Source organism: Chelonoidis abingdonii, chromosome 3 (genome assembly GCF_003597395.2).
Source record: "Chelonoidis abingdonii isolate Lonesome George chromosome 3, CheloAbing_2.0, whole genome shotgun sequence".
In the NCBI taxonomy this organism is placed as follows: domain Eukaryota; kingdom Metazoa; phylum Chordata; order Testudines; family Testudinidae; genus Chelonoidis; species Chelonoidis abingdonii.
The window spans coordinates 124,655,531-124,674,513 of NC_133771.1; the positions used below are offsets into that span (position 1 = coordinate 124,655,531).

The window sequence follows — 18,983 nt, forward strand, 5'->3', positions numbered from 1 at the left end:
CTCCTTACCTGAGGGGTTGTGAAGGCTGGAACATATACCAGTTTAAAGGGACTGGATAAATATCATGGTGGTTAAGTCTACTAAATGGCCTTATTAGAGCAGGATTCGGGTCAACGAAGATGGAGTCCCTAAGCCTGTTTGTCAGAGAGTGGAGATGGATGCAGAGAGAGGCTCACTTGATCATTGCATGTTAGGTTCACTCATTCTGGGGCACCTGGCTTATTGGCCACGGTTCAGAATAGATAGCTATTGGGCCTAGATGGACCTTTGGTCTGACCCCGGTACGGGTTCTTATGTTTCAGATATTTGTGTTTTCGTTTGTTTTAGAACCCACTACATTCACTAATTAAACTACAAACACGTGTTTATGTATAATTTTATATATTTTATTTTGGCAGTTAGTTGGGGGAGTGCCGTGCAACATAATGGGAGGCAGTGGAAAGTGAAGTCATGAAATAAAAGGAGGCAAGTGAGCAGGGGAGGTAATAAAGGAGAATGGTAATGAAGAAATGTTTAGGGCTGTTGAAATAAGGGATGACTAATTGCAAGAAAAATACCTTTTTCATTTAAAAAAATCAATGAGTTTTCAACAATATTTTTATTGTCTTGGTGGTGTTAAATGTAATTATGAGAAATTTTCTTTTTACTTGAATATGTCATTGTAATAATTTGATGTTACTGGTTAGCTCTCAAATAACTGTGACTTGGACTAAATAAACCCAGAAGCTGAAATCAATACTCTAGGCCTCATTTCCTAAATGTAGAGTAATTAGCCAAAGACATGGTTGTCACATCAACAAAGAGAGCACCATCAAGTTACCATTTCTGTTAACAAACTTACCTCTTGCATGCTGTTGGATAGGTTTGTACTTGTTACTCTCCATTAGGAAAACCTCCCTGGATCAGTGGGGATACATAATATACTACAGTAAAACCCTCAAAGATACGAAACACCAGAATTAGGACCTGACTGTCAACTGGACACAAATGTGAAACCGAAAGGAAAACATCAGCAGCAGTGGAGACACCCCCCCCCTCCCCCCCCCCCCCCAAAAAAGAATAAGGTATGCTACACTTACGACTGTACAGCGCCTGGGAGTTACAGCTGTCTTCGTACAGCTGTGTAGGGAAAGCGCTGCGTGTGGCCACATTGCAGCATTTGCAGGCGCTGTTGGGGAGTGGTGCATTGTGGGCAGCTATCCCAGTGTTCATAGGGCTGCACAGTGCTTTTCAAAAGAGTGGGGTGGGTGGATGTGTAGACAGGGAGCGTGGGGAGGATAAGAGAGAGTGGATTTTTGGAGTGACACTGTCTCAGCTCCCTGCCTTGCAGATTCTAAGGACTGGAGAATACACAGCACCTACTTTCAATCATTTTAAAAGTTTTGACCCTCCCACCCCTGTCCTTATTCACTAAATGCAAATTATGCACTCCTAAATAGCCTTCAGACCACATAAGCAGTGCTGCAACCGGACTCCCTTTCCTCAGCAAACAGCTTGAACATTACAAGCAATTCCCTGCCTCTGCTCACTGGTTGAGCAAGAGCAGACTGTATTTGTGTTTTAGATAAGTAGCTCCAGGAAGCTCGGAGTTCCTTTTGGTTGTGGACAGGAATTCTGGGATAGTTCTTATACCCTGGAGGCCAATAAAAAGCGGCTTTATAAGGTACACACTTGATGAGCAGCGCTGCATCACCAGCGCTGGAATCGCTACACCCCAAGCAGACCAGGTGTACAGCCAGCGCTGCAGCCAGGGAGTTGCAGCGCTGGCTGTGCTTTGCAAGTGTGGACACAGAGTGAGTTGCAGCGCTGGTGATGGGGTTACAGCGCTGCAGCTCTCCAGTGTAGCCAAGCCCTGAGATTCGCAGGCAACGCTGTGAGCCCCCACTGCCAGCCTAAGGCAGCTGGAGCAGGAGCAGCACTGGGGTCTGCACTTCTTTCTTGTAAGCCATGGGTGCTGTTTTCAGCCCGCAATGGGGGTGGGTGCTGTTTCTTTCTTTCTCTCCCTCCTGCCAGGGGTGTGATTGAGTGTAACACTCTGTTTTCTTCACACATATTTCTCCCTCCCACCCACACACCCCTGGGTTGGGAGGGGGGGAATAAGCTTGTCCAAGCTGGGAAGGAAGCTGGCTAGCTGCCTCTGAAACTTTGAAAAGGGAGGGTGCTGTGTTTTGAGAACCCTTTGTTCAAATGGCCTAAAATTTTCCTCGTGAAGTCTGCCCCGCCAGATTTCAAGCCTATTTATCTACATATGCAGGGGTTAGAGGCCGAATAAAACTAGATTTTTAAGAGAAATGTAGCTGCAATGTTAATTATGGAGAGGCTATCTTTGCTCCAGAATGTACAATGTAAACAAATTAGTGCTGCCCTGAGAATTGTAAGATGTCATTTCTTGCCTTCTGTGTGTTAAATTTCTAACTTTAACATTAGTCTCTTGCATCTAATTTATAATGTGAATGTCACTGTTAGTGACTATACACAGCATTATAGGCAAGGAGGTGGTAATGCTGCCCATTAATTAAGGTTGTTCAACACTTCCTGTCATACAACCCTGTTTTCAGTTGCTTACAGTTTTGCCAAGCTTTATCTGTTAGGGCCAAAATTTTTCATGCCAGGTGTTTGCCTAAGGCTGAATATTTCTGGAAAATTTCAGCTAAAACAGTTCAACCTTTCCTAAGAAATGCATTGTTTTGCCCGTGTGTGTGTGTGTGTGTGTATATGTATGTATATATGTTTTGGTGACTTTTTCTTTAAGGAGTTCTGGTGTCACCAACCTTTGGAAGAAGGACTTGAAATTTGGCAGAAGGCTTGCCTTTGTTAGGGTTGTGTGTTTTGCCATCCTCATGTAAACCCACTTGATTTATATTGCCCAAACTGAGAGAAATTAAATATAAAAATGATGCATAAATTGATTTTTTAAAGCATTGTTTTAATAATCTAATATTAATAACAAGAAGTTTTGATTCTTTTAAAGAAATATGCTTAGCCTGATATTCTTTTAAGTGAACACTCTGAGGCCTGAATCCTGCATTCCTTGTGGTTGAGCCTTGTCCCCTGTCATAAACAGATAGTTAAGGATTAATGTCTCTCTTACCTGTAAAGGGTTAAAAAGCTCAGTAAACCTGGCTGACACCTGACCAGAGGACCAACAGGGGGACAAGATACTTTCAAATCTTGGTGGAGGGAAGTCTTTGTGCTTTTTGTTTTGGGGGTTGTTCGCTCTTGGGACTAAGAGGGACCGGACGTACATCCAGGCTCTCCAAATATCTTTCTGAATTAGTCTTTCAAGTGGTTTCAAAATTGTAAGTAATAGCCAGGCAAGGCGGATTAGTCTTATGTTTGTTTTCTCAACTTGTGAATGTTTCTTGTTGCTGGAAGGATTTTTACCTCTGTTTGCTGTAACTTTGAATCTAAGGCTAAGGCAGGGTCCCTCTGGTCTATATGAATCTGAGTACCCTGTAAAGCATTTTCCATCCTGATTTTACAGAAAGAATTTTTACCTTTTTCTTTCTTTAATTAAAAGCTTTCTTTTTAAGAATCTGATTTTCCTTGTTTTAAGATCCAAGGGGATTGGGTTTGAACTCACCAGGGATTGGTGGGGGCGGGGGGAAGGACGGGGGATGCTTAATTCCTCCTTGTTTTAAGATCCAAGGAGTTTAAATCTGTGTTCACTAGGGAATTGGTGAAGCCTCTCAAGGCAACCCAGGGAGGGGAGAGTCTGGCGGGGAGACAGGGAGTGCGCCAGACACTGAATTTCTGGCTGGTGGCAGCGTACCAGATCTAAGCTAGTAATTAAGCTTAGAAGTGTTCATGCAGGTCCCCACATTTGCACTCTAAAGTTCAAAGTGGGGAAAGAAACCTTGACACCCCCATTGTGTAAAGGTCTGGATTGTAGCCTATTTTTGTAATGAAGGGTTGTAAGAAATTCTGTGGATCTGTGATATGTTTCTTCGCACTGAGATTGTGAATGGAATTCTTACAAGCTGCTGTTTCATTGGATTCTTGAGAAAATTAGCTTGGCAGGAAAAGAATTTGATCAGGTCTGAGGATCCTGGAATCTGATGGCCTGACTTTCAAAGATGTTGAGAATCTGCAGCTCTTATTGTGTTCAGGACATCAGAAATTCAGGCCACAAATCTTTTTGTTTAGCAGCTATAGTTTTAAGAATACCATGCATTCTCTTGAATTCTCTTTCTGTATACTTTTCCATATCCTTTTTGCCTTATCTTAAGAGACTTAGGCCTGGTCAACTCTAGAAAATTAGGTCGGTTTAATGACATTGATTGTGGTGTGAAAAACTCACACCTCTGTGTGGCATAGTTAAGCTGACCTAAGTCCTTGTGTAGACAGCACTAAGTTGATAGAAGAATTCTTCCATCGTCCTAGCTAATGCTTCTCAAGGAGGTGGATTACTGATGCCGACAGAAGAATGTCTCCCTTTTGGAATAGGTAGTCTCTACACTGAGGAGGTATAGCATTTTAAATGTAAAGAAGCTCTTACTTTGAAGCCCTACAGACTAGGAGCTATGAAATGTAAAGTGGTGTAGAGCTCGCTGCAGTATCCATGCACTTGGCTGTGCATGGTGACTTTGTGTTGACAAAAGAGAGACAGCTTGGTGAAAGATGCATGAGAGGAAGTTTAATATTTTTCTGGTTGTCCAACTTTGCTTAATGCTTGATAGTTTGTACAAGTTAATGGAAGCCGTTGGGAGATAGAAATGATCAGTAGTTTGGCCCTAAAAAAGGAAAGAAAAGCCAGATCTTGATGATAAGATCTTTATTTACTCTTAAAAAGGAGAGAAGGAGACAAGAAGTTCATGAAGTGCTAGAGTGGCCCAAATATTGGACTTCTCTTCTCCCTCCCCAGTGTGGTGACTGTAGATGTTACATCATCACCATGAGACTCACAGTATCCGAGACTTTAAGGAAGAGCCAGAGGGAAGGTACAAATATTCAATTCAACTTCTACCACACCTGACAGTGCTAGAAAGTATAAATATTTTCAGGACCAGTAAACTTTTCTAGGCACTGGCATTTGGCCAGTGATGAGAGAGAATAATTTGAGACCAAAAATTAAAATCTCTAGCTGGTGTACATGGTGTGGCTTTTTATTATAGATGGTTAAGGATACCCGATGCTTTCCAATGTGAGACCCTGTTTTCAGTTGCCTATATACTTAAACATTTGTAGTGAAATCGTTCTATGCTGGTGTCTGCCTATGACTGAATATTTGGAAAGGTTCAGCTAAAACAGTTGAGCAATTTTGGAGAATGAGGTTAGGGAAAAAAGCTTTTCTCCCCTAATCTTTAAAAAGTAATGAAATAAAAAATCCACCACCAAACCCCCTCCCCCAACCCAGATTCTTACAGCTGTTCCATTGAGCCATTGTAGCACCTCAGTACTTTGGAGCAGAGACTTGAAATTCAGCATCAGGGTGACTTTACTGTCAGGGATTTCTGTGCTCCTGAAAAATTTCCAAAATTTTGACCTTCTTTGAACATCTGAAAAGTCACCGATCTTACATGCTGAGTAGAGACTTGGAGTTTGACAGCTAAATTTTCTATCTGTATTGATTGTGCTCCAGCCCCTCATAGCTTCTGTGTACGACCAGACTTCGTATGTATCATCCCCACAGAGAAGCTGAGCAAGCTCTATGCCCAGGGCTGCAGAGGCTGAGCAGAACTTACCTTGGAATTGCTCTTCTGGGCTACTGAGGCTCCAGGCACTGGAACTGAAAAGAGGGACACTCCTGTGCTGTCAGTGTCCTCTCAGCTGGTGCCAAAGAAGAAGCTACTGGCTCAATGCTGAGGACTGAGGAATGGGGGAGGGGAAATAGGGATGAAATGTGTGTGAGAGAATAGGAGACATGGAGGAAGGGAAAGGGGCCAGGAGCAGGTGCCAGGAAGGAAGGATGTGATGGCAGCAGAAGGGTGCAGAGGGCAGGGACAGTAGGGTTGCCAGCTTTCTAATCACACACAACCAAACACCCCTGGCCCACCTTCCCTGAGCACATGCCCATGCCCTACCCCTTTTCTGAGGCCCTCACCCCCACTAGCTCCATCTCTCCTCCCTCTATTGCTTGCTCTTCCCCACCCTCACTCACTTTCACTGGGTTAGGGAAGGAAGTTGGGGCATGGTAGGGGGTGAGGGCTCCAGCTGGGGGTGCAGGCTGTGGGGTGCAAGAGGACTGGGAATGAGAGGTTTGGAGTGTGGGTGGGGACTCTGGAGTGGGGTTAGGGTGTGTGTGTGGGGGTGAGGGCTCCAGATGGGGGTGGGGCTGAGGTGAGGGATTTGGAGTGAAGAAAGTAGGATAACGAGCCTTGTGGATAAGGGAGAAGCGGTGGATGTGGTATACCTAGACTTTAGTAAGGCATTTGATACAGTCTCGCATGATATCCTTATCGATAAACTAGGCAAATACAATTTAGATGGGGCTACTATAAGGTGGGTGCATAACTGGCTGGATAACCGTACTCAGAGAGTAGTTATTAATGGCTCCCAATCCTGCTGGAAAGGTATAACAAGTGGGGTTCCGCAGGGGTCTGTTTTGGGACCGGCTCTGTTCAATATCTTCATCAACGACTTAGATGTTGGCATAGAAAGTACGCTTATTAAGTTTGCGGACGATACCAAACTGGGAGGGATTGCAACTGCTTTGGAGGACAGGGTCAAAATTCAAAATGATCTGGACAAATTGGAGAAATGGTCTGAGGTAAACCGGATGAAGTTCAATAAAGACAAATGCAAAGTGCTCCACTTAGGAAGGAACAATCAGTTTCACACATACAGAATGGGAAGAGACTGTCTAGGAAGGAGTATGGCAGAAAGAGATCTAGGGGTCATAGTGGACCACAAGCTAAATATGAGTCAACAGTGTGATACTGTTGCAAAAAAAGCAAACGTGATTCTGGGATGCATTAACAGGTGTGTTGTAAACAAGACACGAGAAGTCATTCTTCCGCTCTACTCTGCGCTGGTTAGGCCTCAACTGGAGTATTGTGTCCAGTTCTGGGCACCGCATTTCAAGAAAGATGTGGAGAAATTGGAGAGGGTCCAGAGAAGAGCAACAAGAATGATTAAAGGTCTTGAGAACATGACCTATGAAGGAAGGCTGAAAGAATTGGGTTTATTTAGTTTGGAAAAGAGAAGACTGAGAGGGGACATGATAGCAGTTTTCAGGTATCTAAAAGGGTGTCATCAGGAGGAGGGAGAAAACTTGTTCACCTTAGCCTCTAATGATAGAACAAGAAGCAATGGGCTTAAACTGCAGCAAGGGAGATTTAGGTTGGACATTAGGAAAAAGTTCCTAACTGTCAGGGTAGTTAAACACTGGAATAAATTGCCTAGGGAGGTTGTGGAATCTCCATCTCTGGAGATATTTAAGAGTAGGTTAGATAAATGTCTATCAGGGATGGTCTAGATAGTATTTGGTCCTGCCAGGAGGGCAGAGGACTGGACTCGATGACCTCTTGAGGTCCCTTCCAGTCCTAGAGTCTGTGAATCTATAAGTGGGCTCTGGGCTGGGCCAGGGGGCTGAGGAGCAGCGGGAGGGAGGGCTGGGGTTGGGGACGGGGCGGGGTTGAGGGAGTTGGGGAACAGGAGCGGGCTCTGGGCTGGGCTAGGGATTCAGGGAGTAGGGTCTCGGCGGCACTAACTGTGGCTCCGAGGAAGTGGTCACCAGGTCCCGGCAGCATCTAGACGCATGGGTGGCTAGGCGGCTGTGTGTGCTGCCTTCGTGCTTGGGTGACCAGATGTCCTGATTTTATAGAGACAGTCCTGATATTTGGGACTTTATCTTATATAGCTGCCTATTACCTCCCCACCCCCGTCCTGATTTTTCACATTTGCTGTCTGGTCACTCTACTTCGCGCTTACAGGTGCTGCCGCCTACAGGTGCTGCCCCCCACAGGTCCTGTTGGTCATGGTTTCCAGCCAATAGGAGCTGCGGAGCTGGCTTTGGGGGTGGGGGCAGCGTGCAGAGCCTCCGTGGCCAACCCTGTGCTTAAGGACTGGAAGGAGCTTCCAGGAGCCACGCAGAGCCAGGGTAGGTAGAGGGAGCTTGCTGCACCGCCGACCAGACTTTTAATGGTCCGCTCGGCGGTGCTGATTGGAACTGCCAGGCTCCCTTTTTGATTGGGAGTTCCAGTTGAAAACTGAACACCTGGCAACCTTAAGAGGGAATGATAGGGATAAGCAGCGGGGAGAGAGGCAGGAGCAGGGGAGTGGGCAATGGAGCTGAGTGAGTGTGTGTGTGCGTGCGCACTAAATGAGGCAGAAGTCTTTTGGGAACAAATAGTATGTGGTCATGTAATTAAAAACTGCATCACAATGCATACCTACAAGGGGGCTGAATGAAGGTCATGCAGGCAACCTGAGTTCTGGTGTTTCCTAAGTTTTGAGTTATTTTAACTTATTTAGTGTGTGTGTGAGAGAGAGAAATTCTGCTACACACAGATTTTATAGATAGACTTTCCTGCTGGAGAAGTAACCATTGTTGTTAAGAAAAATATTCTTGAGTAATCACTTGCTGTATCCCCATTGCAGTTATTTCAGGTATTTTTATTTCTGCCTTGCAGTTCAACTGTTCCTTTTGCTTGATTCTCTAATGAAGTCGGAATCTTTTATATAACATTAGGCATGGGTTTGTAGCCATGGAAGAGATGATACAAAGTCAGCCTTGTTACTTAATTGTGGAATCAAATGGGAAAAACTGTGGGGGTGCGGGGGAGTGAGTTATTTCAAAAAAACAAAACTATTAATTTTCGTAAGTAGCAGACAAGAAATTATATGAAAAACCTGTGCAAAGCTATGTATGCTTGTCTGTGGTTTTGAAAATACCCTTTTAAAAACATGCTACTCATGCAGTTCAAACAATTGCTATCATAAGTGTTGTTCGTGTCTCTGTTATTGATGTTTCAATGACACCCTTTGCAGCATATTAAAAGCAGTTCTGTTGTCTGCCAGTATGATCTGTTAAGACCTGCCTCATAGTACAGGCCCCTGCTGTCAACTGAAGACAAGGCAAACGGAATACTGTTGAATGTAAATCTGTTATCTGTTAGGAAGAGCCTGGCAGGGGATGCAACTAACAGCCCCGATTCATGATTTCAGGGATCAGGATTGTTTACAGTTCAAGCAGAGAGTTTCTCTCTGAAGCCATTGCTTTCTAAATTCTGATTTGAGTTATTCTTCAATGCCAAGTTCATTCACCATCTGGTTCAGGAGCACTGTAAATTGAGAAAACAGTGTTTTTGTTTTTTTTTTAAATCCTTACAATGCTGTTATGAAAAAACTGTTAGCAGCCACCACTTTTAGACCAGTTGTTGCTAGGCAGGTTCTGGTACTGTCTTCCTGAGTGGCATGAACAGACTATTTCCTTAGAAGCATGCTAGCTAAATTGTGTTGTAAACTACTCCACCTCCTCACTAGGTTGTTCAGGGCATGGATTTATAAACTCTTTGCCAGACACTGTTGACTCTCATGTATCTGAGCTAAATGGCAGTTGTTCTAAATTGTTAGCACAGTTTAGTGCAGTGGTTCTCAACCTATTTACCATTGTGGTCCGCATAGGCATACGGTAGCCAGGCATCCGGTTTTTGACTGGAATGCCTGGTTGAAAAGGGAGCCCTCACCACCTCCTGCACCCAAACCCACTGTTCCAGTCCAGTGAAAGTGAGTGAGGGTGGGGAGGGATGGCGGATGGAGTGAGCGGAGGGAGGGGCCTTGGAGAAGGGACAGGGCGGGGCCTCAGAAGGGGCAGGGTAGGGGTGTTCGGTTTTGTGCAATTAGTTAGCAGCCGTACATATGTGGCCCACAATGTGTTACATGGGCCGCATCCAGTGCTACGTGTATGGCCCTGAGGATGTTAGGTGGGCGGCAGTTCTGTGCTGATTGGGCCACAAGTTGAGAACCACTGGTTTAGTGTAATTTTTAGAAAATTTCCTTTTTCCCCAACTGTGGTGCAGTGTGCTGTGCAGTTGTTAATTGCTCCCTCTCCATTCCAGACCTGATTACATTTTATTAGATTTTGGATATGTGTAGACTGTGGAAAATCTTTGTGATCCTTTGGAATGAAAAAAGCTATATACATATAAAATATTGAATCATCAGTGCTGAATCACTGCCACAATAGCTCTCATATATATCTCAAACTGCATTGTTTTGCAGTCTTGTTTTTACACTGTCTTTTTTTTTTTTTTTTTTTTTGTGCTTTGTTTTACAGAATTGGAAGAATCCAGGATGTCAAGGCTTTGAAAAATAGACATCTTATTAGACTACCATAGTGAAGCTGAAAAGGTAGATGCAGTTTCAAGTACCAGGTTGAGTGACCTAGTTGAGTGTACAGGTTGTGTACACTATGTGTATGTATATACCCACATATTTCCGTAGTCACACTGACTTGTTCTTGCATACTCCTGGGAGTTTTGCAATTGATGAAAATTAACTTAAGAACCAGATGGAGCAACTTGACAGCACAGGGATCAAGAGCCCATGGAAAGACACCTGCCACTAATGGTCCGCTTTCCATATGGTCTTCATGAGTGAAAAAGGTTTTCAAGAAGAGGAAGAAAGAACACCCTCTGCCACAGAACAAGCCTCACAAATACCTCCACAACCTAAAGGAATAATTGAGAGAGAGGCAGCGTGGGGAGGAAACTGACTTAGATATTGCAAAGGGAACAATGAACTGTCTTTGGCACATTTTTTTGCATTGACCTCAGTAAATTGTAATTGAGTTTAATGTACTGGACTAATAAATAGTGACCATTTATTGTGTGGTAATGACTGGAAGAAAGTAAGTTTTTAGAAACAATGGGACAAACAATTTGGGCATTGAACTGACAAACCTCATCCTCTGTATTGAGTTAACTGGGTCATCGAACATACTTTGTCCCTTCCTTTTTTTCCTCTTTTTACTTAGTATGGTATAAACTCATAAATGTTATTCATCTAAAACAATCAGAACACGACGTATGTTTCCTTCATGTATAGCTGCAAATGTGGTCTTTTGGAACTATGAATCTGAGCTCTAGACAAGCCTCAAGAAGGAAGGAGTCCATCAAACAAGAAAAGAAAATATCTAGGGAAATAGTGAAACTGGGAAGTCAGATTTCTAGTGCTGGTCCTCTTTTTTTTTTTTTATTTGTTGATTATTTTTCTTCTTTCCTCGAATCCTAGAAGGTTTGCAAATGAGTGCTTTCTTGACATGCTTTAATTTTGGCACTTGTTTTTGCAGCAGGGTGAAAAGTCTGATTCTTTTGTAACAGGAAAAAGGGAAAAGTAAAAGAAAAACAGCCTGATGTGCAGTGCTATTCTGTAGGAGAGAATTTCATGGTTCACCTGAGGCAAACTTATCTGCTCTAAAAGCTTTAGAGGATTTTTGATTCTGTAAATGAAAAGGGGTTTTCTCTTTCATGCCCGTGTGGCAGCAAGAAGTGGGAAAGCAGGCGAGATAGCATGATAAAGAATTCAGGTTGTGTTGGGTCTCTGGTGGAAAAAAGATCTGCAATGAAAATAGGACTGTCTTTGGATTGCAAAAACCATTGAATCCACCGAGTAGATTAGTACCAAGAGGGATTTCCCATCTGGCCTGGCACGGTGGTGCCTGCACAAGCTCGGATCTGTTGTTTCGCACGGTTTGTGTGCCTTTTTTTCCCTTTATGCAATCTCTTTCAGCTTTAGCAGCAGAAATTTGCTTGGCGGAGAAGTTATGCCAGAGGGCAGCTTGGGAAAGATGAATGTCTTATATATCTACATGTATATATGTGTGCGTGTTTAAATTTCTACGACTGAACTTTTGAAGAAAATCTGACTGGAGGAAATCTTAAAGCCTTAAGTTACTTGAAATCTTTACACATTTGCAACTCTTTGTCTCTGGAATTGCATTACACTAAACTGGAATCTCAGGCTGTATAAAGATAACATCAAATTGAGCAAAAAGACGACTTACCACTTCTTGAGCGCCTCTTATGAAGTAGCTGTTTCTCCAAAGGATAAGTGCACCCTCACTCTAATGACTCAAAGACAAAAGGAATCTGATTTTTTTTTAAGTGTTACTTTTTCTTAGCCAGCTGCCATTGTCTTTTATAGAAGAATTTTTCACTATGCATTTGGTGGATATTTATAAACACTGATCCGTGTTCTCCCTTCCACTGATCTATCCCAGGTCAGTCTTATCAATAAAAAAAAAAGATTTAAATTTTGTGCACTAGACATATTACTTTCTTATGTCAACAATTAAAGATAATAAAAAAGCATGTATGCAACGGTGGAACATGGGCCTATTCTTTGCAGTGATTCCAACATCCTCTGCCTCTCCTGGAAAGGTAGAGTTCCCAAAAGCGAGAAGGAGAAACCAGTGTGCAGGAGGCGGTACTATGAAGAAGGCTGGCTAGCAACAGGCAATGGCAGAGGAGTTGTCGGAGTGACTTTCACTTCCAGTCATTGTCGGAGAGACCGGAACACCCCTCAGAGAATCAACTTCAATCTGAGGGGCCACAACAGCGAGGTAAGGGAACAGCATGTCACTCGTAAAGCTTGAATTTAAAGCTAGCCTTGGCAACAGAAGTTAAATAGAGGATGCAGCATTTCTGCTTAAAATTTGTCATGACAGTGAAAAGGGTTAAAGACTTGGGGCCTGAACCAAATCCCATTGGAGTCAGTGGAAGACTTTCCAGTGACTTCAGTGGATTTTTGGATTAGGCCCATGGAAAGAAAAGGTCTTGGGATGCTGCAGGGAATGAATTTATTTTCGTTTGCTCCTTTCTCCTTCTCTTTCCCCAATATATTTTAATCCCTAGGCTAGTTCAATAGATTGTGGTGAGTTTAAAGGCTGTGGTAGTGGTGGTTTACATAATGTTAAACTCTTGCTTAGCAGCCTAGTAAACAGGAAAGCTATTGCGGATGGAGCTTGGCTCTCTCTTAGAAACTACAAACTGAAGTGCTCTGCAGCAGGCTTGAGTGAGAGATGACTGGGGACTTCACAAAACACCCAGCTGGTGGTGGAAGATGGATGGGGTTGTCCAGAATCATGTGGAGATGTTTTGCGGTAATTTCATGTAATTCAAGGATGGAGAGTATCACCCATATGCTAATGGCCCTGGGATTTTTGCATTTATTTTTTGTTAAAAGGATAGTTTTGGTTGGTAAAGTTGGGAACACACAACTGAAACACCACTCTCTGGCACTTATTTGTGCCACTGCATCCTACCTCATGCAGTCCCTACTGGGCAAATGACATGGCATGGGCCACTGATACCCAAGGGTGGGTACTAAGAGTGGAGTGTAAATTGTTGAGAGCTTTTGCTTATAGATTAATCCTTATTAGTAATCCAGCTTTTTGATTAGGTAACAGCAGGAAGTGTCCACTGGATAATATCTGCTGGAATTGGAAACTCCACTCTTACAGTACAGTTCCACCTAACAAATTATTTTCTATATCTAAAATCCAAGATAGTCTAATATTTTAACTGTTCTTAGTGATACTTGTTGACTTTAGCTCTAATATGCACTGCTCTTTTGACAGAAGTGTCTTCAAAATTTGAAATCGCATAATCTTTTGTGCCTGTTATGTTGGGAGTCAAAGTGTGTAAAGGTGAATGACATATGTTTTTTTTTAAAAAACAAGTTAAAAGATTGTAAATCATTAATACATGCAGAGATGGGGGCTGAACCACCTCCTCCTCCATTATGAATTACTTCCTTTGGCCATTTTCCCTTTGTTTACCCAAGTGGCTGTGGTGGAGTATTTTCTTTCTGGGTCTCTGTGCTGTTTCACTTTGATTGTAGCTGTAATAACAGTAGCACATTCTTCCAGTTACCTGTAATTGGGCACTACAGAGTCTCACAAATAAAATTAACATATTTGCTTTGTAATTTTTCTGATTTGGGATCTTAAACATGTTGGGCCTGGTTTGCCATTTGGTTTGTACTTGTGCAAATAACGGCAGAGATCCCTGATGCTGGAAATTGAACAAATGACCAGGTTTTGGGAGTGCATAGAGTCCATAACTTCATTTCTATGTTTAGGATTACAAAAGAGGGCAGAGCAGCATTAGAAGTGCCTGATCCTGACAGGAAACTGGGAAGAAAGTGGCTTTTGGCAGCTAGGATTCTGTTGATTCAGTGGCTGCCATTAGAAGCTCCTGCTGGCCTAGTACCTTGAATGCTAGTATAATGAAAGCTGCCTCTCTGGGCTTGGCTGGCATGGGAACTTCTGTGCCAGATTTGCTGCATTTGTCCTTCTTTAATTTTACTCTATGGGAAAATGCTATCGAATTTCCTAGGGATAAAACCAATAGAGCTCTACAGATATTATTCTAAAAAGCTATAGAATAGAATGGAGAATGAGAACTTTTCTATAGTAGGTTGTGGCTTTTTTTAGGGTTTTTTACCTAGCCTAGGAATATACTACTCTATTAAATTCTATGGGATGATTCAAAAATATCAATAGAAAATAACTTTTCTATCAAGTCAGACTTCTTTAGTTCCACTTTTTAAATAAATGAAATTGTTAAACCGTGGAAATACTCAAAATATTCACATCTTTAATATACACTTTTGAAACATTTAGAATAAATTTTAATTGCATGATTTTACTTCAATGTCAATAAGTAGTATGAAACTTTCTGCAAAAGAGGTTTCCCAAGTGTACAAGTAGGATTGAGGGTACAATTTGTGACATTAACCCTGTCTTGTGAAGTGTTTGGAAATCTCTCAGCTCCAAGATATTTTCGTGTTTTATGCTAGTATCCTTTCTCTTCCCTTCCCCTTACACAATGAACTGACTGTTTGTTTATTTTGGAGGCATATCCTACTGTGTATGTGTATCTCTAATTAAACCTACAACTGATGCACAAAGTATGTGTGATAGGAATGGATTGACTTCAAGTTTAAGCCTCTAATACATAGACATAGTTATTTGATGACTGGGAATTCCCCTGTCCAGCCCTTTGGGTATCACCTTGTCCCTTGGTGGTGGTAATAGATGTTTTTCTAGATACTCCCATTGGGATAAAGCTAGTGCTGTATGTCAAGTTTATTGTCTTCGTGACATGCACTGCTGCTTTAATATTATCATGCACTGAACTATAAATGTATGAATTCCTGTAATGAATAGAGTGTAGGAGGTGAAAACCTACATAGACAAATGCTATTGATTTGGGTATAATTAATTTCAACAATATATTGGCACAGCAAACGACCCTAAAGTTTCAATTCTGCTGCTTTTTATTTAAGGAGAGGAGTGTAGAGAAGGTAAATATAAGAGTGTGCTTTAGGGGGCACATGAGACCATTGTTAAATGAATAGAGGAACTGGATGCCATTGCTGTAGTTTTTTTAGATATTTTTGATGATCATTGAAAATGTTCATTTGAAAACCTGCTTTTTTTATATCCAGTGTTCTCTTTCTGATTGTCCCGGCATTCCTGTTAGTGACGAGAGTGACTGCCAGGGGAGAGTCTCCAGTACAGGTTACTGTCGTGCATAGAGTGGTGGCTGATGTACTCACTGCTTAAATGACTCATGGAATCATACAACAATTGGGTACGGAAAGGCACTTTGGTGTGAGACGTGGCTGTGTTTTATACATTTTCTATTGCAAGGTAACTGGAGATTTAAAGGATAATTGTTAGAATTTGAAACTGCAGAGTGGCTGCCATCTTACTCTGACTAGCAATTAAAGTTTTTGCAGATGCATAAGAAAAAACTGTATAATGAAACAGCCTGGTCCCATTTATTTTGTTGCAGAAGTCGGCATGTGCAAGTAGTCTGTTTTATGATAGCTTTTGTTACCTTGGGATAAAGGTTGTGGGCCTGATTCTCACTTACTCTAGGGCTCCTTGACATCACGCTGGCACTACAAAGGGAATGTAAAGTGGACATACATGTAATGTATTATAGAAACAGAAAGGCATTAATGGTGAGATTTTTCTGAAGTGCTCAGTGTTAACCTAACTCAGCTCCCGTTGGCTTGTGGGAGTTTTTCCATTGATTTTGGTAGGAGCATTGTTAGGCCAACTCTGAGCATTTCAGAAAATTCTAGCCTTTTGTTTCTATAGTAAATGCTGGCATCATTTAAGTCATTGGCAAAACTTCCATTGATTTCAGCGAGATAATCACCTTAAGAGTCTGAAACGCACCATACTGAATATTTTTCAGTTCCATTCTGACCACAGAGGCGCTGCTTTGGCTACTTGCTTTAAGGCAGAGGTCCCCAACACAGTGCCCACAGGCGCCATGGCGCCTGTGAGGGCATCTGAATGCACCCGCATCCTGGTCGGCTGTTGAGCATCCGCCGAAATGCTGCCGAATTTCAGCAGCATTTCGGGAGCAATGCCTCTCGATGACGTCGTTTGCTGACAAACGATGTCATTGAGAGGCATCGCTGCCGAAATGCTGTGGAAATTCGCCAGCGTTTCGGCGGATGCTCCACTGCTGCCACCGGACGAAAAGGTTGGGGACCACTGCTTTAAGGTTTGTCTTCATAGCAGTCAGGTGCATGCTTCAGCACAGGAAGACAGATGCATGCTAGCTCTGCTTGATCTAGCACACTAAAAATAGCAATGTAGTGGTGGCAGCTTGGGCTAGCCACCCAAGTATGTACTCCTGGGGTCGGGCAGGCTTGTACTCTGCGGCTAGTCTGTGCTGCCATGGCCACGTTGCTATTTTTAGTGCACTAGCTCGAGCAGAGCTAGCATATGTCTGTCTGCTCACGCTGGGAAGCATGCTTACAGCTGATGTACAGACATGCCCTTAATGCATGCCATTGTGCCTAGTATAGGAGATGCTAGTGAATTGCCTTGCTTTCAGTAGTTCTTATAGTCTTTTAAAATAGTTTTGTGTGTACATTTTTCTCCTTCAAATATGCAAACTGCAGAGTGAATTTCAATGCATTTAGCAAAATGTTGTATATTAACTAGCATTCCAGTGTGACAGAACTTTAAAACATAGTGAGGATAAATATATGCCCATGCAGTGAATCCACACCACACGTTAAATACCTTAACTTTTGTTAGTCAAAAATTGTTGTTTGTGTTCAATAAGGTAGAGCAACTCATTTGTTTTCATTCCTTTTCAAAATATCATAAGTAATTAATTTCACATGAGAGGCTTTAACTCGGTGTTAAAATTCTAGTTTAAAAAGACAACTGCCCCTGTTTTCTCACGGTTTGAGAATTAGTAGAGAATCCCTGCTCAGTGGGACTGTAGAGTGAAATGTATTTTCATATTCAGATTTTAAAGAGATACCGTCAATTTTTAAAGAGTTGACTTAAATCTCGCTTCATATATTATGCCTCCCCTTGAGTCCCTAGGCATTTTTTATGGCTTTAGAATCACATTTTCCCAATTTAAAAATAAAAAACTCTATTCCCTTTTGCTGTTTGAAGGACCAAACAGAAAGGAAACTGACTTTTCCCAAAGGGCTGTTTCATGCACAAAGTAAATAAACTGAAAATGAGAGGAAAATAGTTTTTTCTGCAGTTATTCAGTGTTAGTAATTGCAGTGTTACTTTTAATCTATTGTTACCAATGTTGGACCAGAATGTAATTTTTAACTTGTCCTTTTAAAATTAGAATTGGTGTTTTTGAGCCCAAGCGTTAGTCCTGTTACTAAAAAGAAAAGGTGACACAGTTTTTAACTCTTGACAGGGTCGATGGTCAGTACCAATCCTAACCTGCAAATAGTGATAGAACAGTTCTAGGATGTGAATAATGAGGAATTGGGAGGAAGTGGGGAGGAGCCATAGGGCTGCCTTACAGCTCTAGAAGTCTCAGATATGCGGCAGGGGAGTAGGGAAGGTCTCTCCTTCACCAGCAGCTCATTCCTGGAGCTATTTTCACTCAGCAGGAGAGAGACAGAGGCAGAGTACTTCTGGGGACAGAGGGGATGGAGAGGGAACTTGTAGGGGAGCAGCTCAAGTGTCTGACCTGACACTAGAGGTGGGCACAGTGGCCTTTCTGGTGTGACCAATAGTGCTGTGTTTGCACTCAGGAGGGATGAGTTCTGCGATTGTAGTCGAGGGAGGGAAGGGGATCCCTGAGCCTTCTCCATGCTGTGCACCTTGCTGGGGAGCCACAGTCTGACTGGAATGTTTTTAATTTTTTAAACTCAGTATTAAAGCACATTAGAAACTGTTTTCATTCTCTTCTGTTGAGTTTCCATGCTGCTGGTGTCACCTGGGCCAATGCTCTTCCTTCTCAGCAAGCTGGCCTCCCTAGTAATGAGCTTGAACTTGCTCATTGCAATTGCAACAAATGCTTTTCAAAGCCCTTTTATTAGGAGAGTTAACTTGTGCTCTGTTCATTTTCTCCCACTCCAATTGTTAAATAGCTCAGCACTGATCCTGTTATTCCCTGTCCCCACCCCCAGAGAGCAGCAAGTGAACGCTAGGGATGTGGCCCAATCTCTTCCTCTTCATCTCTTGTCCAGTGTGACACCCTCCAAGTGTTGTTTCCCCTCCTGTCTACTTTGACTTCTTCTTGAGTCATGGTTAGCTTTTGCCTTTCAGTCCCCTCCAGAAAATTCTACCCCCATCATTGTCGCCCTGCATGTTAACATCTCTACAGCTTCCCTTTGCCTATTTCCCTTAGCCCCTCCATAAACTCTGTATCTCTCACTGTTAGGGGGCTTATTCCTTCACCCTCTCACTTCCCTGGCCCTTCTCGCATGAACAGAGAGCAACAATACCCAAAGTCCAAGGTGCAAACAATTCAATGTTTATTGGGGTGAACTTCCAGCAAGCATGATTCCAGTTTCCTTCCTCAGTGTCCCCCTTCCCAACTCTGACATCACAGAGCCTGGTCTGTGTCCCTGTTCCCATTCCCTGTTTCCATTCCCCCCCTCCCCTTAGTGAAACATGATTCCCCCCTTACTTCCTGATTGACTGCAGACTATATAGTAAAACTTGAGTTCTGCTTAGCTATACCTTAACCAGTCATTTTACTGAAATTTAACTAACCAATCCTGACACGTTGTAACATGGT

The 18,983-nt window shown here is 42.6% G+C and overlaps 1 protein-coding gene across 2 annotated transcripts in view; it reads left to right on the forward strand.

Moving 5' to 3' along the window:
* TULP4 (TUB like protein 4) overlaps positions 1 to 18,983 on the forward strand; it is a 300,603-nt gene that overhangs the window by 38,025 nt on the left and 243,595 nt on the right. For both annotated transcript variants that reach the window (XM_032793337.2, XM_032793346.2), the window contains exon 2: positions 10,220 to 12,505. In XM_032793337.2, coding sequence (XP_032649228.1) covers positions 12,254 to 12,505 — 252 coding nt within the window. In that variant the 5' untranslated portion in view covers positions 10,220 to 12,253. The remainder of the gene's footprint in view (positions 1 to 10,219; positions 12,506 to 18,983) is intronic.